The following is a 23,041-nucleotide window of genomic DNA, read 5'->3' as shown; positions in this document are numbered from 1 at the left end:
CTCTGCTTGGGGACACAGGGATCCCACAGAGCCATTCCTGCCCTCCCATCCCTGCAGCACTGACTTGCCAGGCCCTGAAGGCTCCTGATGCCTCCCCAGTCCTTTAGTCCCTCACATCTTCCTCACAGACAGGCTTTCCCTCCATTGTATCAGCACACAGTTATTTTAGTATGGAAGCAATAGATGATTCCAAGAAGTATCCTCATTCAGTTGCTTTTTGGGCTTGTTTCCATTCAGTATTTAAGTATCAGCACATGAGTTCTGCTGTTACGAGGAACTGTCTGTGCTGACACTTCTCTTGCGAGCTCCTGCCCATGATAAATTTTAGCTTCATGCTGGAGGTGTTCTGGACATTTCTGCTTACAGTCTTGCTTTTTTTTCCTGCTATTAATCTCTGGTTTCATCTCACCTGGAGAATCTATTAAAAAAAGTGTTCCCATGATGTTTCCATTAGCCCACATATTTTTATCAGATTGTATTTTCGTTTTTACTTAGCCACCACACTTCATTGCAGGATGTAGACCTAGAATCTACACTGATGCAAGGGTGGTGTCACTGATTATATACCATTTGAGAAGCTAATCACATATTTCACTGTCTTGCTCTCAAAGAGTTTTTATGTAGTGATATTTTCTGGATCTGGAGAGCTTGAGGATTTTTTTTTTTGTTACATTAGAGACAGGTAAAAGGAGCTTGTTGATTTGATGAGGACTGACCACCTCAAAGTTCTGTGTAATACACTTGAGAAACTTTACAATATGAATGCCAGGGAGAAAAATACAAAGAAGAAAAAAATATTTGCACACGAGGCCAAATCCCATGCTGTTGGCACAGCTAGCCCTGTTTATACCTACTGAAAATGTGACCTGCAGCCTTCATTGCTGTAGATCAGCACTGTGTGTGGCAGCAGGTGTTAACAGGTGACACAGACACAGCAGCTTATCTGGTTTGTGCTGCTTCACTTCCAGTATTTGCAACATCTACAAAATGAAATTCCTTTAACTTGTGTAGCGTGAAGTAGGGCAGTGGAACGTGTGCTGGATTGTATTTTAACTACAGCACTAAAAGCCAGCTTCAAATTGCTGCATAAATTCATTATGATCCTCCACAAAGTTTCTGTTTTTTTAACTGTTCTTTAATACCAAATAGCCACAGGAACTGCATATATCTTTCAGTTTGTAAAACCAGGCAAAACAAGAACAGGCTTTTAAAAGCTTGATTACAGTTTATTTTTGTTGCGTGTAATTTTCAATGAGACCGGTTTATTCTAACAGCTGTAATAAGCATGGCAGATCCGAGAGCTGTTTTGTGATTGCTGGGTCCCTTTCTTTGTCTCTGATGATGGAGGTGTCTTAATTACTGTTTGTTTTCATAAATTTTAAGGATTAGTCATCCTTTGACACCAGATGACTCAGTTGCACCATACATTTTCCAATCATGGTGTTCAAAGGCTTGATGGAGCTGGGTTCTGATAGGAAATATTGAAACTGCTTCAGCCCATAGTTAGTGTTTCAGATAAAGTGTTCTGGTATGTCATGGCCAGCTCTTAATCTGTTTACATGGAGAGCTGACAGTTTCAGAATATTCCTTTTAATGTGGGTACTTTAGTTATTGCATCTGGTTCTGTAACTTTGGTTTGCTGGATGAAATGAAAATCATCTCCAGATCCTGTTGACACAAGGGGTAGTGACTAAAATGTGGATCTGAACTCCTTGCTCTGTGAAAGCTTAGATCTCCTATTGGCTTTAGAAAGGCCAAGATTTAGCTCTAGCTTCTCTCACTGGCATTCAGAGGCTCTTGATAGTTGTGACCCCAGAGCCAGAAGAGTTTTTCTGGGAACTGGCCGTAGAATGGGTTTTTCCAACCACCACTCTCATTTTGTAACAGTGTTGTTCCAGTTTTGAAAGGGCAGGGGAATGATTTTCGCGGTGTGAAGATTGATTTGGAGCATTGAATCCCCACCAAACACACAAGGAGATCATGGCTGGCAGTGTCACTGTGGGTGCTTTATTTGGTAGTGACTGGAGCTTTTGGATGGACCAGCCTTTATGGCTTTGTCATGTAACTTCTGTAGAGACAACCAGCCTGCCCTGTCCTTCTGCTCCCTCACCTCATTTATACAGCATCCCTGTGACTTGTGGTCTTCTTGTTTGCTGGGACAGCCCCACTGCAGTGCCCAGTTGTCAGATGGGTAGGTCTGAGAAGCTGTGATTTAATTGTAGTGATTTCCATTGCAAGCAAATGCTCAGCACCTATTCTGCAGTGTCCAACACAGTTGAGAGCTGAGCACAGGACCCCTTACAAAGTCTCTAGTGCTCTCCTTGCCCACATCAGGCCATATTCCCTTGCATGGCCCTGACCATCATGCCCACTACACTTAGCACAAGTCAGTGCCCAGCATCCCATGAGCCATTTCAGTACCTCAGAACATCAGTGCTCTGCCCCCTCTGCCATTCCTCCTCTCCTGGCTGCCAACCTGTGGGTCAGGATGTTCAGAATCCCCCCACCCCAACATCCTTCTGTTCTGCCTTGGTTTCCTTCAGATGAGAGATCCATGTGTAGCCAGAGCTGCTTCAGCATGATCCTTCCTCCAACCTCAACTTGCCCTCCAGACATTTTTATTTAAGGATGCCTTAAGTGGAACAGTGCAGTTGTGAACAGTTTGAAGGACTGGGGAGAAATATTCTGTCTGCCAGCTTTCCACAATAAAGCCAAAGGCTGGACCCAGTTCAGGAGTGGTAGTTCCCTTGGACTTAAAAACTCTGTTTGAGAACTCTTGTGAACAAGCCCCAGGTTATTGCAGGGGGTGAGTAGGAATGAACCTGCTTTCTGAGGTGATATTCAGATCCTGGTTGTGTAGGGTTGAGCACTTCACGTTCAGAGGGCTCTGGAGACACCAATTTGTAAATAATAAAATGTATTTCAAACCAAGATAATGCCTTCACTGTCAGCCTTTAACAACACCTACAGAAGATTGTGCTAAAAGTGGCAGTTTACAAGAAAAACCACTGATTTGAATCTGTATAGAAGTTTATTGTGATACATGTGGAAACTGAGTTGCTTAAAACATCAAACCAAAATGAATGGGAAATTGTTTTATCTCTTGGGGGAAAATTGTTTCGAACTACTGAACTTGAATAAACAAATAGTCTGTGCAATAAATAGTTACATGATGCACAATTAAGATAAAAGATGATTAGTATGCTAACATTTTATATGGGTTTGGCTACATTAAAAATAGAGGTATATAGTTATCTGTCTTCAGTTCTGAACTGTAACCATGTTGATGTGTCTCAGTACATACCTCATCGTATTTTATAGGTGGCAAAAGTGGAGTATGTTAGAAAAAAGCCAAAATTAAAAGAAGTTCTGGTGAGATTAGAAGAGCATATGGAATGCACCTGTACATCATCAAATACTAATTCAGATTATAGAGAAGAAGAAACTGGTATGTTTTCCTTTTATTTTTGCATTAATGCTGATTTCATATGGACCTCATTTTTATATTAGTAAAGAACGTAAAACAAACGTTGCTTACAGTGAGCTGAGTAGAGAAGCTCCCAGCTACTTTTCTGTGTTGAAGATGCCAAATGAGGGCCAGTTTGTGCTGTATAAGGAGCATGGATTTAAAATTTAATGTGTATCACTTCTCATTAGGTTGGCCTTTAAATAAATACAGATGCCCAGTAGTGTTCAGGTCTTGCTTCACTAAGTTAAAGGTTGTCATATTGCAGCTCGTGGATGAACTCTGTTGCCTAATTTCTTTAGACTTTGTGGAGAACACTGAGATTTACTTGACCTTGGGGAAAATATGAATGAAATTAATGTAAAGCACTTGGGAATAAATTCAGGATTCAGGGCTAAGGAGTTAGTTTGGAAACAACATTGCTCATTCCTGTTGTTTCTTTACAGATGTATACTCAAGAATTTGTCAGTTGTGGCATTAAACCTAAATTTGCCTTGTCAAGACAACCCTTGAGTTACAGTGGGGAAAGATTTGTGGGGAAAAATTACTTCCAATCTGGCTTTCTTAAAATCATTCTAAATTAATCTAAAAATCATTGGCTCTGATCTACTTACCACAGTGCAATCAATGCAGAGCTCAGCGCACTTATTCAGGAAACCCACTATGGTAGAAAAGACATTTCCTTTTCTCCTGATACTGGTTGAAGGCTGCTATAAAAGTTTGTTTTGCACCTCTGCAGGGAATTTAAGGGTGCAGTAGAACCAGCCCAAAATTAAAAAGCCAGTGAAGAGCAGCTAAACATAGGAGGAAAGCTGCCCAAAGGTGATAGATTTTGTAGGTGGCTGGGTGAGGAAGGGTTTTCTGTACTGGCTCCATCCAGCAGGGAGACATAAACCTGGTCCAAGCAAATGTAAACTTCAGTTGCTATGTACAGAGCAGAGGAGTTAGAATTTCTATAAAAGCAATTTTACTGGACATCAATTTATCATCAGAGCTGAGTGTTTAGCTGAAACTAGGTGGAGTTATTAGACAAAACCACATATAAAGTGGCTATTTTTAAATGTGGGTATGGTTTGATACATTTTCTATGTCTCTCATTTGGGAAAAAAAGTTTCATTAGATCAATTTCAGTTTTTCACATTGTCTTTAATTGCCATAGACTAAGCAGCTATGATTTTAAGATCAAAATTTTTGGTTTTGATATGTGTAAAAACTGGGGCAGAATTATCATGGAAAAATGCATATTTCTAGGATTTAATTACTGATAGGAGCAAAACTTGCACCCAGCAAGTGGATGGTGAGCTGAAAATAGCTCAACTCCAGAGCTGAAGGCAAATGTTGAGTACTGCATGGTAACAGCAATTATAGATGGATCCTGGGAATGACGTGGGCAATGCCAACTTCGTTTATTATTTCTTTACTTTTGTGTAATTACTTTGTAAACTCAATGTCAAATCAGACGTTATAAAGTTATTACTTTAATGCAAAGGATAATGAGATTTCTTGGAAATGTAAACGGTTTGAGTATTTATGACTTCAGTGTTACACGAAATGCATTACCTTAGGGCTTTTCACCAGCCCTGCCCTTATGTTAACAGGAAGGCCTAGGGAATCAGGTAAAAAACGGAAACGAAAAAAGTTAAAACCAACATAAAACCTACTGGAACTATTTGATATTCAGGTAGGACCTATATGCTGAACACCCTAATAGCACAAGTACTGGAAAACTTAATCAAATATCATCACTTCAACTTAATCACTGTTCAAAATCTTGACACTTGCTACCTCAAGGCTGCAAAGAGATTAGATTTGATTGGCTTTGATAATTCTACCTGCTGGTATTTTCCCTTTAAGCTCCACATCACCATCAGCATCTTGCATTCTTGAGCTACTTCCTTTTCTTGCCTTTTTGATTTCTTTTTTATTGGAGGGTGCTAATACTTCAGCTTCTGAAATCTCAAGTTCAATTGCCTCTGCTTGTGTTTCATTATTATTGATTTCTGAGGTCAAAGCATCACGTGATAATGCATGAATGAATTTCCAGGTTACAAATCATTGTGTTCCCAGTCCTTGGCTGTGAAACATTCAGTGCACATACAGCAAATATTATTATTTGTGTGACCATCAAACCCATGTTCTGGCATGAACTGGGGTTGATTGCACATGCACCTGACACAGTCTGATGATCTGCTTACTTGACCAGAAAGATGCTAAGAAATGCCTTTTTTGTGTGTGTGTTGCAGAGTCCTGTGTTACTTACACCAGAGAATTAAGATCTTTATTTTTGGTCTGTTCAGTCTCAGTAGGATGATGATAGTCAGTCATCAAAATTCATGAGGTTTTCAGTGTAGTGAAAAACTAACACCCTCTCAGTGCAAAAATGACTGAAATCCTTTGGCCAACATATTAGCAATGTATGATGATGGCGACACACATTCCAAATTAAATATGGAATTTCCATTTCTTAATGACTTGAAAGTATGTAAACTGCAGCACTTGCAATTGATTCTGGTATTTGGAGTGGGGATGATTTGGATTTTGCAGTGTCTGTGCCTAACGCCTGGATGATGGTGAATTTAATTTCAAGCCCCTGTTTTTGCACATGAACTCCCAGTGGCAGTTTTCATTTATACCAATGTATCATTTCTAAAGAATGCTAAACTTGATATCCTGTTTCAGATTAACAGGTATTTATTGGGAGTAGTATGATAGAAGCAAAGATTTTCTAAAATTCAACTTTAAAAGTGAGCATGTAAACTCAATCAAAACAGCATTTAGAACTTCTTGTCCCAGGTTAGTGACTCTTCATGCAGAACAGTTTTTTTTTTTTTTAAGTCATCTACTTCAAGGACAGGACCTTTGATTCTAATCATAGAGTTATTGTATCTTTTTTCTCTCCTGCAGATGTAAGGTGAAAATAAGCTAGAAAAAAAACTTCTCTCTGGGACATGGATGTACATGGTTTGTTACATTCCTGAACCTACTATGTATGGTGCTTATTGACTGTATACTTTATTTGTTCTCCTGTGTGAAAAAAACTGGCTCAAAAGAACACTTAATGAGAACAAAGAGACAATGTACATTTGTTTAATGTGACATCAAAGCAAGTATTGTAGCACTCTGTGAAACAATAGGAAGCTTCCCTGTCCAAAAAAGAAAAAAAAGCGAAAGAAAGAAAAACAGAAAAGAAAAAAAGACAGTTGAATGAATGGAGGATACCAAAAGAACTAAAAAACATGACAAAAATCTAAGTGAATAGTGGATTTCTGTCAGAGCAGTCAACGGTGCTTTACGTCAAGAAATGTGCCTGCGTTCTTGATGAAGATGGATGGACACTGGTGGACTTCAGGCACAAAAAAAGCAGGAATGTATGAAATGATCAAATGCCACGCAAACACTATAGAACAATACATCCTTGCTTGGTGGTGTTTTAAAAGTCTATACAAAAAAACCTTCTGGGGAGCCTTAAGTGGATTTTTTTTTTTTTTACACCATAAAGTGATTATTAAGTTTTCTTTTTACTCTTTGCCTAGCTTTTTATTATCTCTTGGACTACATTTGCCAATAACACATATAAAAGACTGGTATAACAATAAGCAGAACACAAAACATTATGGTATTTCTCCTAGTGGGATGCAAACTAATGAGATGTATTAAAATAAAAATGGTATACCTATGCATAATTTTCTAGACGTTTCTTGGTTTATGTTCCCCAACCTCCCCCGTAATTTAAAGCATTACATAAAAGAAAAAAAAAAAAAGAGAAAAAAAAGAGAGATGTGCGTAAACAAATCATAGGATATCCATGCAAAAATCCTTTTTTTTTCTTTAAGACTTATGCCAGTTGCCTACTAGTGATATTGTGTTAGCAATTGTCATTCTTATCAGTATACAGATACTTTAATTTCACATGTTGAAGCTGTGTGAAATGTACAAATTCTTGTATCTGCATTGTATAATGTCATGGTGGCATGGGAACTACCTTGCTGCAAATATTTGAACAAAACCTAAAATTCTTTATTTTTGGTAAAATGTTATGCTTTATGTGTATTCAACAGAAATATGTGTTTTTGTAAAGGTGAAGTTTGTATTTTTATCTAAAAATTAACAGTTTTATATACCTGAGAAAGCCTGCTATGTTTTCTTGAACCAAAAAAAAAAAAAAAAAGAAGAAAAAAAGAAAAAAAAGCATTTTGTGGTCATATTTTTGTAGTAGAATAGCCCAAATAACATCAAAATCTATTTTAACTATAGCAGGGCAGATAAAATACTCTGGCACCAGCTCCTTTATTTTCAAAGTGCCAAAGGATTAAATGTTCAGTTCCCCACAGATTGCAGTGGGAGCCACATGGATAAATCCTTCTGTACTGCTTTGGAAATTTAGGGCTGTGCCAGATATGACATGGCTACTCACTTGGCCAAAATCACTGCCCCACCCCAGTAGTTTGGATTATGTACCCTTTGTTTTATTTGGATTATTACATTGGATATGTAAAATGAACTACTGGATTCTTTTATTTGTGAAACATCTACAAAGAGATGAAAGAGTTTTCTTAGTTTGGAACAACAAAAAAGTTTGTCTTGAAGACAGTGTTTCCACTCAAATAAAAATATCTTCAAATGTGAATGAACTGCAGAACCTTCAAACAACAAAAGAGAGATTTTTAACCTTTCAATTTCTCTAAATATAGTTCAAACATTCCCCTCCTGTTCCTGTAGCTATGTCCAAATTCAACCAAACAAAGCAATGTTAGCTAACAGGCATTATTGGCTTCAGATGCTAATGCAGAGATAGAGTTAGTCACCGTTCTATTTTGTGATCATTTTCCCAGTGTATTTGTTGAGCACCAAAACTGGAAATACATTTAACTAAGATTGTCTGTGCTTGTTTTCCACTAAGTGTACTGTTCACGATGTTATGCACATGAATGTATGTGTCTGCGTTTAAAAAAGTGTATAAAATGTAATTTATATATTTATGTTTCAGTGGGATGCCAATAATGTTGCTCCGTTCCTTTTTTTTTTTTGTCTAAAAGATATCTAATGAAAGAAAAAAACCAAACATATACCCATTAAAATCATGTAGATGAAAAGCATTATGTGACCCACTCAGACACTGTGCAGGTGTGAAAGGATGTCAAAGTCACTTAAGTGGAATAGTTTGCAAAACAACTCTTGGAAAGAGTCCTGTGGTTGGACTTGCATGAGAAGGTTGTGTTTGGGTTTGTGGGCCAGCTCTTTGGGAGTGACTCCCCTGGGTATCCTGGAGCTCTGATTTACATCACGAGGGAGTCTGGCCTTCTAGCAAAGCCTTGTAAACAGAGCAAACCGAGAGGTTTTGTTGGTGCCAGCAAATAGACCTGTTAGGCCAAATTCAGCACACCAGGAGAGAGTGAAGACTGAATGGGGACTTTTCCAATAGCCGTTTGTTTGAGACTTGTAGTCTTGAGTTAATTTTGTTACGAGGAATGAAACGCGCGTGAGTCTTTGTTGTCAAGCACAGTGTTCATACAGCATGCGGCAGAAAACACAAAATTCTCAGGGCTATGTTCTCAGCTACTATAAATTGGCAAATGTTTCTGACTTCAGGTGGCCCCAAGCTAATTTACATCAGATGAGGATGCAGTCCATGGCTGTTAACTTGTGAGGAGTAGTGTCACGACACGAGCATCACTTCCTGTAGTCCAGCTGAGTTCTCACCCACCAGCCTGGGGGCTGTGGTGGTTTGTGGGATCAGTTCTCCTTCCAAGTGGCAGATACAACCAAAAGGAACAGTGACACTAAAGGTTGTGGCACGGGAGTCGTTAATTCAAAGTTAAGTTGGACATTTCAAGGGCCATATCCTCAGCTGGTGTAAATCACCATGGCTCCCTTGCCTGCAATGGAGCTGTACCAGCTTACACCACTTGAGGGGCTGGTCCCTCATTCTTGCTCATCCCTTCCACTCCTCGGTCCCGCAGGGATCTCAGATTGTTGTGTATGGTTAATGTAATCCTGTGTTCTCTAATACTTAAGCACAATAAGTGAATATAAGAATGAGTGTCAGACTTAACTTTGAATGTCCAAGCTCTGAAATGGTTTGTTTCACCATTGTGGCTGTAAATTAAACAGTTCTCTGTGCATTCGTGAATGCCGTGTCATATCTTCTTCTGCTGTCTGCTGGAGGTGGACTCCCTCTGGACTTCTAATGTGCTGCATTTGGAGTGTTGCAGGGAAAGGTGTGAGCAACTGGAGCCACAAGATATCTGATGGACAGCTCTGTGATTTGTGGGGTGGGGGGTGAATAGAGGGCTTAATGGAGCCAAGGGTGGTGGTTGTCAAAAGTTGCACTTCCGTGCAATGCTTTAACACCTTGTTGGTTTTGTCCTTCCACATTGTAGGCAGCAGTTTGGGGATGAAATGCTTTTCTGTTTTATGTTCTGCACTCATTTCCTCTGTCCAGGGATCCAAACTTCTTGGTCTGATTATGTCTTTTTCTGGGTCTTGTCTGATCAGAAAGGCCATACAGAGAGGATTGCCCAAACCCAATTTCAGCATTACAATATGGTGCATGGTCACTGATTCTTTAGTCAATTCATTACACTTAATTCAGTGCTTTGTCTTTCCAGACCTGTCCTTCAGTTGATTTTGTTGAGTGAAACCAGGGATTGTGTGCCAGTTTGCTTTCCTTTTCTCCTGTCCTCTGTCCTGCCTGGCATCTGCTTTGTTAAGCAGACTGCAGCCAGTTGCTGCTCTCCCAGGTTCTCAGGTAGCTCTAGCACTTTGGGTTTAGTCTTTTTACTCTTACTTGAAATAGCATCTTCCTTCCAATGGGCTTCAACATTCCACTTCCCCGTCCTCCTTAGGTCTATATTGCCTTTTTGTGGGCTGTTTTCCAGCCATTCTCTGACTTTTCCCTCTTGTTTCTGTCTCAGAAATTATTTTCCTTTCCTAAGATGTGTCTCATATCTGTTTTCTCTCCTCCTGCCTGACATACCAGCCTTTGATCTGGTGGTCTCCAAATCAGTTGGTTTATCTAGGCATGTGCCCCGAGATCCTGTCTCCCAGATCCACAGACCCCTGACATGAAAGGCAAATGCTTTAGAGAAAAAGATTCATCTTTGCATTTGGAAAAATACTACTGAAGACTCTTTGCTAAAGCGCTGTCCAATTCCAGCAACAGTGTGATGCTGGAATAGTGGCATTGAAGCTGTTCCAGACATCTGACAGTTTAATTAGGATCAGTGTCCCTGTTTATGTTTTAATTTGAATGTTTCAGACTTTTTTTTGAAGTTTAAAAACTACCTCAGATTTGCATGCTCATATTTTGCTGTAAATAGAAGGAAATCATGTTTGTAGGCCACTCTCATGGCTTTGAAAATGTTCTGGGTAGTTATCTGACCCTCACTTGGGCTGGAAATCATGGTTGCTCTAAAACAGACATCATATAGAGGTTTTGAATGAAGTAATTTCCTTGGTGTTTCTAATACACAGTTTGTACTGCTGGCAGATCTCAGAGTCAGGTCAACTCATATGAATCCCATTTAAATTTCCTTTAATTCCAGGTACAAAGCCTATCAGTGTTGCATTCCTCAAAAATCAGCTTATGTTTTGTGTTTATTACTCAATTTAATTACTGTCTGTGTTCCCACATTTTATTAGCAAGGCATTATTCCATGTCTGAGCTTTTTTGTGCTGCTCTTTGCTGTAGCATCTTTGTGGCACAGCCTTGAGCTGCTTTGTATCCCTATGTCCTCTGAAATAAAGAACTATTGTTATCCCATTTTAGGCGAGGCCGAGGCATGGAGAAAAGCCTGTGCAAGGTCATACAGCAAGGCTGTGGCAGAACCAGGGAGAGGACTCAGATCTGAGTGCTCATCCAGTGCCCTAAATCACACGACCATCTTCCCTTTCCAAGAATGAATCCTTGCACCCTTAGAGCTAAATACTGAAAAGATTGAGGGTAAGTCATTTTGCCTAATTACTGTGCATTGGATACATGATCAAAAGCCACTGCCATATTGTCAGAGAATGTAGAGATTGATGAAAATCCATCTTTCTGCCCATGCAATTATGCAGCCTTTTATCCTATCATGAGCCAGTCATTTCCTGCTTCTCTTAGGAGTCAGCCTTTCATGACTTACAGTCAAAATTATGCACATAGAACAAGACTTAGATTTTATGGGAATTTACAAAAATTCAGTAGACAATTTTCATTCTCCTTCAGTTCAGTGTCATTCCTTCCTTTTATGGTGTGGGTAACTTTTCCATGGGGAACTGTTTTTATCATGGGCTCAATCTGAATTTTTTTTCCCAGGCCCTAACATGGAAAAACACTTTAAGAGATGCCTGTGTTTGCTCATCTTCAAACTGGTGCCTGAGCATGCTCCTAGGTTTGGACAAACATCCCATTGACCTCAGGCAAATCGAGCAGAGTTGATGCTTTATTTTTTAATTAGTGTGTGCCTTCCTGACACAGGATCCCAGTTGTAGGCTGGGGGTCTTTGTGCTCTCAGAGTGTTGAAGTATTCGTAAGCAATCCCAAAGATGAAGTAACAAAACTTGTATATACAACTAGGAAAACAGCTGGGATGTGCCACTCCTGCTCCCATGGAGGTTGCCATTTTGAATTACATATTTGTTATTTTTGGGGAAAATATTTTCTTGGCATGGGTGGATTCAGTTGCTAATGCCAGTGAGCCCATTTCAGATGATTTGTTTGGGTACTTCAGGATATACTTTGAACACTCACAGCTGTGCTGATAACAGACAAATTTGAGATGGGAGAAATTATTTAGAGCAAATTTCAATACGTGAAATCTGGCAACTTTTGGTGGGTTTTTTTTTTTTTTTTTTTTTTTTTAAAGAATTAGAAAGATAGAATAAACAAGACCAAGGGTTTGATCACTCTTTTTTCAGTTGTGGCATGTCACCTGTCCTTTTAGTCATTCTAATTACTTGCTGCATCAGGCTAAAGTATGTGCTGAAGTAGCTCAGAATCACTGCAACATGTGAAAAGTTAGGACTGGTTCTTGTTGAACTGCTGCCTATTGCCATGGCATATGACTGTGAGGTGGGGCCCACAATCACAGTTGTAAATCAAAGAACAAGTCATAGGTTAGGTTCTGTTTTCCTTAGATATTGTCTCTAAGTTTGTTTTCTGTATGCTGGTCTCGAGTGACGTTTAGTGAGCTTTCCAATTAGGTGGAAAGTCATGAGTACCTCTTTCCCAGCCTGAAGGTAAGAAAGTGCTAACTCTTAGTCTAGCTCATAATCAATGGATGAAATTCTGGGAGCATCCTGGTGATAGAATTTCTGTCACTTGAAAATTTCATCTCACATTTTTCCAGGGTTACTTCTTCCTGTAGAGAGGAATCAGATAATTTATATGTTTGACTTACTAGCAGGCCACCAAATCTGACTTGGTTTGAGTTTTGAGCAGCTCAAGAATTTCTGTTTGGACTGATACTTGTGTATGCCAGATGTCTCCCAAGTTCTTAGATAAAATACACAAAAAGGGCACACTTGAGTGCTTCATCAGAAAAGAAGTTCACATGTGAAGGCTGGAGTAGTCGCTGAAAACTGTAATTAAAGAGCCAAGTTTGTAACAAGTGTTCACACTCATCTTCAGATCAGACTTGATTTTTGGGCCTCTATGTACTATCTTTGATCTTGGTAATGAAGGAAACTGGGTTTACTGTCCAGCTTTGAATTCAGAGTAGCTGTTAAATCAGGTGTGCAAAAAGCAGAAGCACACAGAGATGCAGTTGAGCCTACAGGGCTTGAAATCCCCAGGGATTTTGAAAACATCTTAATTCTTGAAAGCAATCAGAACTAAGTAGGAGAAAAGCATTTTAAACACTTCTGAAAATCCCACCCTGGTTTATTTGGCAGGTGAAAAAAGGATCCAGAAGAGATACTACTTATAAGGATCATTCAGTGACAAAGTATGTGTTCGCAGAGAAGGCTCATGCTTAAATCTTTCAGCAGTTAATTATCATCTTTACAGACCATAATACTAGAATACTTCACTTATCAATGCATCAGGGCTTGGATGAACTTTGAGACGCATGAAAACAAGACACTCCTTAGGCCTGTGGTAGCTCTGTGCTCTGGTAACTGATCAACCAATTACATAATTGGTCAGGTCTCTGCCTTGCAGGAGCAGATACAACTCCATTGACTTCTCTGGAGGTGACACTTACCTGAGAACTGACCCGAAACTCTTGCCACGAAGCAGATAATGGTTTCATATTTTGCTGTTTAGTGTTGTTGTAAAAATAGACTCGTTTCCTGGAGCAGTTAGAACAAGAAAATAGGGAAAAGCAATTTCCCACAGAGACTCATCCACGCTGGAATTCACTGAGGACCCCGGATGTGAACATGTGCTGATAGAAAACATAAAACAGCAACTTTGTTTAGGGAAGCCTCTGACCTGTCAAAAATGCAGAGCATTTCTTACCAGACTTTTCCTTGGCAATTAGTGGGTAGAATTACTCATAGAAATTGTTTTGTTTGCTCGCAAGGGGAGAAGTAAGACATAAATTCAAGATAGCCCCTCTGACCACAAGAAAGACTCCGTTCACAGAGGGCCTGTGGGTGAAGTGCTGTGTGGCCTCAGCTCCCTTTGGGGATGAACTCAAACTTTTAGACCTCAGTGAAGTATGAAGGACCCCTCCAGACTTGCTGGATATCCCTAGCTGGATTTTTTCAGCAGTCTGAGGGATTTGGGCATCCATTTTTAATTCATTTTTTCGTAACTTTCAAGAAACCCTTGTTGGCTTCAGAACATCTCTGTTCTGAAGAGAGACTAGTTTTGACCCAATGATGTTATTGTGACTTCTGCCTTCCATGTCTAGCCAGCAGCACCCAAACCTTGGATTTCAGACTTTTCAGATGGGGAGCCCCCTTCACTCCAGCTGTGCTTCACCTTTGCTTAGCACTTTGGCCTTTACATGCATTTTCTGTATAAAGGTGGTGCTGGTTTAACCTGAAGACCAGGGAAGTTTCAAAAGGCCAGATTTCACCTCTGGGCCCTGCTCAACTGCTGGTGGAGTCTGTGTGGGGCCAGAGGAGGAGGGAGAGAGGGAGAAGAGATGCTCCAGCACTTCCAGTGTGGGTGAGGCCTGAGGGCTCACCCCTCAGACATTTCTTGGCCCAAACTCCCCCACTGCAAAGCATTCTGCTCAGAAGTCTCCTTGGAGCCAGGAAGCTCCTCAGAAACCTGCCCAAGATCTGAATTCCCCTTGACTGCAGGGGGTTTCCACAGCTAAAGTGACAGAAACATTTATCCCACATAGAGTGGTTTCTCCAACAGGCCACGTAGGAGTCAGACAGGTTGATGCTCAGCTGCTGTACTTCACTGATTGCCCCAAATACTGCTTTTAAATCAAAGTTTAGCTGCTCTGGGACATGTTTCTTGTAGAGGTGCTTCAGAAGAGCTGGCCTAGCTTGTACCCATTTGTTGTGATGAGCCTCTGGTCCATCCAGAGTGGTTGGGCCATGCCTGCTTAGCTAAAGGGTTTTCGGACCTTGCAGCTGGGGTTGGGGAGTGCAAATGTTTCCCATTAGCTCCCTGCATACCCTAAGTTGTGATTCATCAAGGGAGACAGTGCAGAGCTGAACTTGAGGCACGAGAGATGTTTCTTTGAAATTACTTGTGCTTAAAGTTAGGCATGATCTGAGTTGGCTTGCTGAGCTGAGGCCTGAAGGCACAGTGAGCCCACTGTGCTAACACAGTGCAGTTTAGTCTTTTCCTCTTAAGCATTGTCCAGAGTGATGTGAGTTTCACAAGGGTCTGAAACCTTTCAATAAACCATTCCATAGTAATGAGGGAGATCTTTATTCTGTGGTTTTCTGCCAGTAAACTCAGGTACACTGGAGAGCCCAGAGCTAAGCTTGCTCCCTCTGGGCCTTCCCCTTCCTTAGTTTCTTCAGAATGTTTCTTTTCAAAGGCAAGTGGGAAAAAAAAATCCTAAAATGGGACCTAAAAAAGGTGGGGAATTAAGCAGATCATATAATCTTGATTCCTTTATCTCACTTAATTAAGGAGAAGTTTGCCAATAGTGATCTGGTATTTCCTAAAACAAGCATATATGAAGAACACTTTGAGGAACTTCAAAAGAATTTTCAGGCTAGATCAGGAAAAGATAAAAACAGAAGTGGAAACTTCTAATACACTTTATATTTCAGTACTTACAGGAAGTACATTGTTGCATAGGATACTAATGAATTCTGCAGGAGGAGGTTTCCAAAAGAAAAATGAAATGGCACCTTCTCTATCTTAGAGAAAAGGTCTGAGGGCTTTTGCAGTTATGACAGATATGCAGTGGATATGTATGGTCATATCACCTGGAGAGAGTCTATCTCTGGCAAAAGGCTATTTGGAGTTTCAAGTGTGTACACTATTGAATTTCTGTGGCAACTTCCTGGTCTAGCTGTGAAAAGTGATAAAGGGAATGGTAAAAGTCTATCTTGCTTTCAGTTGCCCTGTTCTACACCCCAAAGGACAGAAATGCTGTCCTGTGTGCAGCTGGGTGCAGGAAGCTTGGCAGGAACATGCTGGAGTGGCTAAGGATGAACACATATAGTTGGTGCTGATGTTCCCAACCAGGCAGTGAGGCCAGAAAAGTGAAAATAGCAGCATGGATACTTCAATACACCAGTGACACTTGTCTGGAAAAATTATTACTTGACAGAGTCTTAATTAACTCAAGTGAAGAAGTAATTCTAAAATCCCAATTTTGGAATCCCAGAGAGTTAATGCTCTCAGAAAAGATGTGATACAGGATTGCTTCACATTTGTAAAGCACACAGAAATCACAGGTTAACAGTTTTGTACTGTTTGAAGAGTTCTCTGGTGTCAGCAGAGTCCTCTGTGGTGCCTTGAGAGTGGAGGGTTTGTGCCCCAGGCTCAGCTCAAGTGTTTAAGCCCAAGTATGAACATATTTTAGGCAGCAAGGCATTTCCATCAGGACTGAAGTACATGGACATTTTTTTTCTTGTCTTCAGGCAAGACATTTAAATATGGGGTTAGTTGCTCTTTGTATCTTCAGGGCCCCAGATCCTTCTTAGCCTATGGTCACTGGAAGGCTCTCTGACTGAAAATCCAGAGGCCTTTGCCCTTGTAAAAGTTTCTACTCTTGCTTGGAAGTGAGATTTGGACTCCTGAGTTACAAAGATGCTTTAGCAATTGTTTTATCTGTCTTTGGCTTCTTTATAAATCAACCTGCTTGGTCTGAACTGAATGTTTAAATAATAAACAGCTAAAAGACTCTCTGATGGCTTCTTTCTGAGTGTTTCCCTTAGGGAGCCCTTGGGATCACATGGCATCTGCCCTGACCTTAAGAACCTGCTTTCTGGAGGCTTTTTTACAATGCTAACAAACCTCACATTTTAACTAGCTGTTAAATAAGCCAGTCAGTGGTAACTATTCAGGACAGGGATTAGGAGAGTATTCTTGCTGGCATACAAGATGGCTCTGTCCATGTGCTGGCCAGGGATGAAGGGCTGGAAAACTGTGTGGTGGAAGAGACTATTAATGTGATTTTCCACAACTTTCCTTGCAGCTGCATTTTTGAGAGGAGAGAGAGAGAGATGGCTAGGCTTGCAGTAACATGTTGTGCCGTCATAAATGCTACAGCCACCATCTGTTTCCAGCCCACGACTTGAAAGAAAACTGAGCAGTAATCTCATAATTCACATGAGTGTTTTACACTTGTGAACCCTTCCCAACCTTTGTCTAATAATGAGGGGAGTGCATGGTGCTAAGTTTTGTATTTTTCCTGTACGTATTAGTGTTTATTTGTATGTCTTCTCCTGTTTTGTTGTTTTGTGGGGTTTAAAAAAAAAAAATCACTGGGAGGAAAATCAGACCAGTTCCACGGTCAAAAGAAACATAATAAAGGCAAAATCCCATTTCCACTGATCCTGCTGGCAAAATTCTCCAGGAGGAGGTGCGTTTAACATTCCTCAGAGTGTCTGTCTTAGTTACTTGTTGATGAAAAGGAAGAGAGACATTAGCCAGGGAAGAGGCAGGTTGCTGAACTGCCCTTTCCCTGCAGAAGCAGAGCTGCTACAAGAGCTGGACATGTGCATTTTAAACTGAACCATCAGGCAGGATGGTGATGGAAGGCTGGATTTTAATGAAAACAGATTCTTCTGCTAATCTTTGCTTGGGGCTGGCCCTGGGCAGGATTAAGGATCCCACCTGCTGTGCCAAAGACACGCTCAGGTCGGGGCTGCTGGTGGGTGGGAAGAACACAAACATCTGAGAGTGGCTCTGCTGAGCAATCCCAGTCTGTCCTGGTGCAGTGCCCTCAGGGAAGCCAAAGAGTTGAGATGATTTAGTTGATGGAAATACTGCTCCCCTCCAGCCTGCAAAGCTGAGCATCATTAAGGATTTCTTTCTGGCTGCTCTTCGAAACCAAGGGCTGCTCTGTCTCTGGGCCTCCTCTCACCTTTGGACCCAATTTGCACACCTCCTCCTACCACAGCTGAATGAGCTCCTGCTCTCCTCTGGCCTTAGGAACAATGGCTTTCATCATCTCTACCAGACTGCAGAGCAGTTCAAGGATGAAAGGGCTTCTCATTTCATATATCCCACTGCTGCTAGAGCTATAAATCATCGATGGACTGAATTTATAGCCAACTGCTACTGCAAGCAAGTGAAATTTATTTTGTGTTGTCATATGTATGGTCAAACTGTCCAAGAAGTTGCCAAACAAAGAACTGAGCTGCTGCTGAGCAACCCATTCAATCTATTCTCATTTTATTTAAAAATAATAAATAACTGTCAATCAAAGGAACTTATTTTGACATGTGCTACCTGCTGGGTGATCTGCAGTATCTCCAGGATGTGTCTGTAAGTGGAAGATAGCTGCTAGCTGTTGCCAGGTCCAGCAGATATGAGATGAAGTTCCACCAAGAAAAGGTTTGTGGGCTCAAAAGGGTTGAGGACAGATTAAGGGCCACATCCTTTTCTAACATTAAAAATTAAAAATTTAAAATTTTGCTCCCCTGAGAGTGTTTGGTCAGGTAGTCCAGGGGTCACAGTGACTTCTGCTTGAATCAGTTACAAGTGTCTGACTGTACAGAGCAGTGGCCCTTCTTCTGTCTCCCAGTTTGCAGACAGGTGGATTGCTGGTGGCTCTCTGGGGCCTGGAAATGTGGTCTGTGCCTATTTTGGTGCCTTGTGATGGCGATGAGCTAAAAATGAGAGAGTAGAAACTCTTCAAGCTGCTGGGGTCTGAATCACATATTTCTGTACGATTTACTTAGAGAGCCAACAAGCCTGGGAGGTTATTTTTGTGTTTTACCCAGGCTCATTAATTAGCTGGGGGGTGTTGGGAGCTGTCATATTGAGCGGCCTTTCCCTGCTCACTCCTGTTGTCCTGCTGGATTCAATCCCTGCAGCCTCCCACCCCACTGTCTGTAGTTTCTGGCCACATCTGGAGTGTCTCCCTGCACACGTGCTGGTAGGAGCCTCCTCCCTGCTGGCACACACGTCACGGCTTTTGGGGTCTGTGGAGTCACAGTCATCCTTCCCAACATTTGTTTTTCCATGAGGGGGAAAGAGAGAAGGGCTACGGGAAGGGCAGTGGCAGGGAAGGCCTCTGACACGAAATTCCCAGGAACAGGATTTGCACATTTTATGACCGTTCAGATGGAAATGCAATGGAGCTGAATTATTCCTCCTTAATCCTGCTTTCTCACTTTCCTCCCAGCAGCCTCTTCCCCTGCAGTTTAGGTAATACAGAAGCTTATAAACAAATCCCACCGCGTGAAAAATAGCAAAAGGGGGGGGGGGAAAGGGACCTGGGTTAGGGCTGTGATGGATAGACAGGTGGAAGGCAGGCACCAGAAGGGAGGATGAATGGTAAAAGCCTTTGATGGAAACACTAAAGAGCTATTGAAAATCCAAGGGGTGGGGGGAGGGAGGAGAAAGAATAGCAGGAGGAGGGAAAGCAAGGGAGTCGTGCCCCCGTCCCCCCGCCCTCTTTCTCAGGATGTTGAAAGTATTTGTCCTTCGTTACAAAATGATTGAACTGCCGCCAGGCCAGGCCACCCTTCCAGCCATTGCACTGGGAAACTGGCACTTCTGAAAGCCTCGTCGCCTCTCAAATTTTATAGCTTTCCCTTTTTGTGGGAGTTTTTGTGTTGTGCTGTTTGCAGGATTGTTTTCAGATTTGCCGCGTATCAAAGAGAACTATGTTTTGTTTTTGTTGCTCTGACAAACACAGAATCCAGGTAATGAAAAGAAATATTAAAAAAATAAAGGCACATTTTTATCAGAAAATACAGCTGTCTGCGTTTTATTGAGTCAGAATTTCATGCATTTGGTATTCATGGTGTGAATTTGATTTAGTTCTAGTGCTTTTTGAAGGAGAAATTTCATCCTACAAATAGAGCTTCTGCTTTACTAATGTCTCTGTGTGCGCAAAAGTGGTGCCTGTTCTTCAGAGTCAGAGTAGTGAGGATGACCCTGTTGTATCATAATTAAAATGGATTTTGCATCAAGTACATGCAGACAACAGTGGGAAAAAATAATCTTTCCCCTTTTCAGAATGGTTCCTGAAGCTCTGCCATGTCTTTGACCTGCAGGATCTACAGATGGAAAGAGCTGTTGAAGATCTGAGTACGAGACTGTTCCTGCTGCCAGAGGCTGTATTTGTACCATGTATTTATATGTGTATGTATTTATATAAGCCTGATGCTCGGAAAGGACTGGAGCCGTGTGCGTTCTTAATTAGATTTGGAGGTCTGTGGATGCAGCAGCCACCCAGATTCTTGCTAACTAAAGGAGGACCCAGGGCTCTGAAGTCTGCCCAGTGCCACTCACATGTCAGAGAGGTCAAGGAGCTGGTGGTGCCCTGGCCAGGGGGTGACCAGGGCTAGTGCCTGCTCTGTGTGTCGGGTGAGTGCTTGTCTTGCTGTCCCATCATCTGCATCACCCTCACTGCAGCCCCAAGGGCACTTCTCTGAGCACACAGGGCAGACAGGCAGCTGTCTGTTGCCTCCAGGATTAGATCCTGGGATTAGGTCTCTGATGGGCCATGCCATGTAATTAAAATAGTCCTGGAGGAGCAGAGAGGCAATGTGCCATCCATACACAGCTGAATACCAGGGGGCTGTGCTTGCTCACAGACCCACTGCAGCTGAAAGTAAATCTCTCCACTAACATAATTTACACCAGCAGTTTCCACCTAAACATCTCTAGTGCCTGGTTATATTCATGAGTTTGCAGTGCCCTGAGAGGCAGCACTGCCTTTGCCCCCAATTCCAAAAGAGCAGCAAGGGTAAGTAGTTGGCTCAAGGTTAGGTGGGAGTCACTGGGGATGGTGCTCCAAACTCCTGCCTTCAAAGGAATTTGCTGTGATGACCAAAGCAAACAGCCCCTGCTGTTACCACGCTGGACTGTGGCGTGTCACTCGCACTTTGTATCTGAGATGCTGAGTCTGGGTAGGTATCACTGTCCTTGTGAAACCAACTTTTACTTCTGGAGCGTGGGTGAATGCTTGTCGTCGTGCCAGGATGACACAAAGTCTAGAAATTATGATGGCAATTCAGGTCATGGGATAAAGGGGGAAAAATGCTGTCTCAGAAGTGTCCCCGTCTGGTGTCACTGCTGGTGATTATTTAAGATGCAGGACATGACTGTGGCAAAGATCAGGTTGTAGCTGATATGAATCATGCCTTGAAATAACACTTTCCTTCTTACATTGTGAAAATTACAGCAGTATGGGAAGTGAGGGAAAATGGGATTTCCCTGGAGGTTAAAGATTTTCCTTTAATCAGCTTTCATAATGTTAATTAAACTTTTGGAACAATGGCTGAGTCCTGGGATCCGCCCGCTCTTGCATAACTATCTCACAATGCTGATTTCACTTTCATGTTTATTTGCCAGCACGATTCCAAGTGAGAGCTGAGCAAGATTTCCACACCAAGGAGCTCCTTGGGGGTTTGGGAGAACTCACCTCCCTCTGTTACCTCTCCTGGGGAGAGAAGGCTCCAGCTCTCCCCTCCCAAGAAGGAGCAGCCTAGAGGGATCAAAGCACTTTGTCTGTCATCATCACCCCATCTGCAAATGGGGCTAATAAAAACTTACTGGTATTTTGAGGCTGGTGCATATAAATATATACCCACCCATATGGAAAAAAGGGCGTGTTTATAGAGATCAGTACATGGATACATCTATTCCGGGTAGGTAAGATGGATTACAGTGCCACTTGTTCCCTGAATTTTTCACTCTTTCTGTAGCATAGTTGCTATGTGCCCATGGGAGTCATGGTCCCTGCTCCTTTCAGCAGTGGGCTTAATATAACCTGGTCTCACATCACACACACAGAAAATTTGGGGAATGGTTCACAGGCAGGGCATGACATTGATCATCCCAGCCCCATGGGAATGGGAGCTGTGCTGGGCACATTTCCTGGGCCTCTTGTTGCCAGGCTGGGACATCTCTCCCACTGGTCTGAGATGTGTTGGTGAGCCCCAGAGCTGGGCTAGTGATGTCTCAGAGCAGCCAGCAGCCACACAGGTGCAGGGGGTGCACACACATCCACAGCCACAGCCTGGCCACTTTGTTCTTCAAGTTAGAAAGGACTAAGGTATGAAAATGTACAAATGTTGGACACTATCAGGAAAAAAAAAAAGGAACCTATTATATTTTAGGTCAAAGAGTTATCTAGCTCAAGATTTTTAAATATGTGCAAAATGCAGTTTGTGCAGAAGGGCCATTAATCAGCCTCTGGAAGAACTGCCTTTTCTGCCTATTTTTAAGCTGCAAAGAGGAAAACAAAAAGCGGGGAGTGCAGGGGCAGCTCCATTTTCCTATTGTACAGAGCAGGAGGACACCTCTATCTGTGCAGGCTCCTGCTTCCCTGGCAACATGTTCACATCTCTGCAAAAGCCGTTGGAATAGCCACACAAACTACAGGGCACTTTCCCTGTTGGCACACGCCTTTGTCTGCTCAGAGGAGCTGCTCTGTAAACACCACTGCTGGACGGTTTTATGTGACTTATTCCTGATTCATTGGTCCTAAATTAGTAGCCCCAAGGCACATACCTTTGCTACAGGCAGGGAAGGGATTGCCTTTTCTCTTCTCCCCACCTTTGGGAACTTTGACCTGCTGGGATTACAAACTGTAGGAAATCTCAGAGGCGAAGTCCCAGGTACTGCCAGCAGTAAAACCCAGGAGTAAACAGATTAGATGTGTTTGAAAGACATTTCAAGGGAGCTTGGGCTATCTGGCTCAGCTTCCCCACACCACCAGCATGATTATTTCAAGACTGATTTTAATGGCATGAAGGCTTCTTCCTTAATACAGGAATTGGCTGTGTAATTTCTATATATATACACATATATATTTATCTTATTTTCCTCTTTGGCAGTGAGGAATTGAAACTTCTCCTCCACACCCCTTTGATTAGCACAGGAGTGGCAGGAGGGATTTTTCCTCTCTTAGTCATTCTGGGCAACCTTTGAGCCCAGGTTTTCCACCCTGTTCCCATTAGGAAGCTGCAGAGGCCACGCGAGTGAGTTCCTGGCCAGCTGGGAGCTGTCAGCTGCCTTCAAAGCCCTGGCCAGCCCTGCTG

At 41.9% G+C, this 23,041-nt stretch overlaps 1 protein-coding gene across 8 annotated transcripts in view; it reads left to right on the top strand.

The window, feature by feature from the left end:
• PDGFA (platelet derived growth factor subunit A) overlaps positions 1-21,547 on the top strand; it is a 36,531-nt gene extending 14,984 nt beyond the window's left edge. The window contains exons 5-8 of one of the 8 annotated variants that reach the window (XR_010442101.1): positions 3,322-3,448; positions 5,065-5,147; positions 6,146-6,259; positions 6,371-9,596. Coding sequence is in view for 6 of the 8 variants with exons in the window: in XM_064726438.1 (XP_064582508.1) it covers positions 3,322-3,448; positions 11,235-11,368 (261 nt within the window). In the remaining 2 variants the exon portion in view is untranslated. The other 7 variants (XR_010442102.1, XM_064726438.1, XM_064726437.1 and 4 more) reach the window with 7 other exon arrangements.
• The last annotated feature ends 1,494 nt before the right edge of the window (positions 21,548-23,041 follow it).

The sequence above is a fragment of the Zonotrichia leucophrys genome, chromosome 14 (assembly GCF_028769735.1).
Source record: "Zonotrichia leucophrys gambelii isolate GWCS_2022_RI chromosome 14, RI_Zleu_2.0, whole genome shotgun sequence".
NCBI lineage: Eukaryota > Metazoa > Chordata > Aves > Passeriformes > Passerellidae > Zonotrichia > Zonotrichia leucophrys.
Note: the sequence above shows the minus strand (reverse complement) of the source record. Positions and strands in the feature narration are given on the sequence as shown.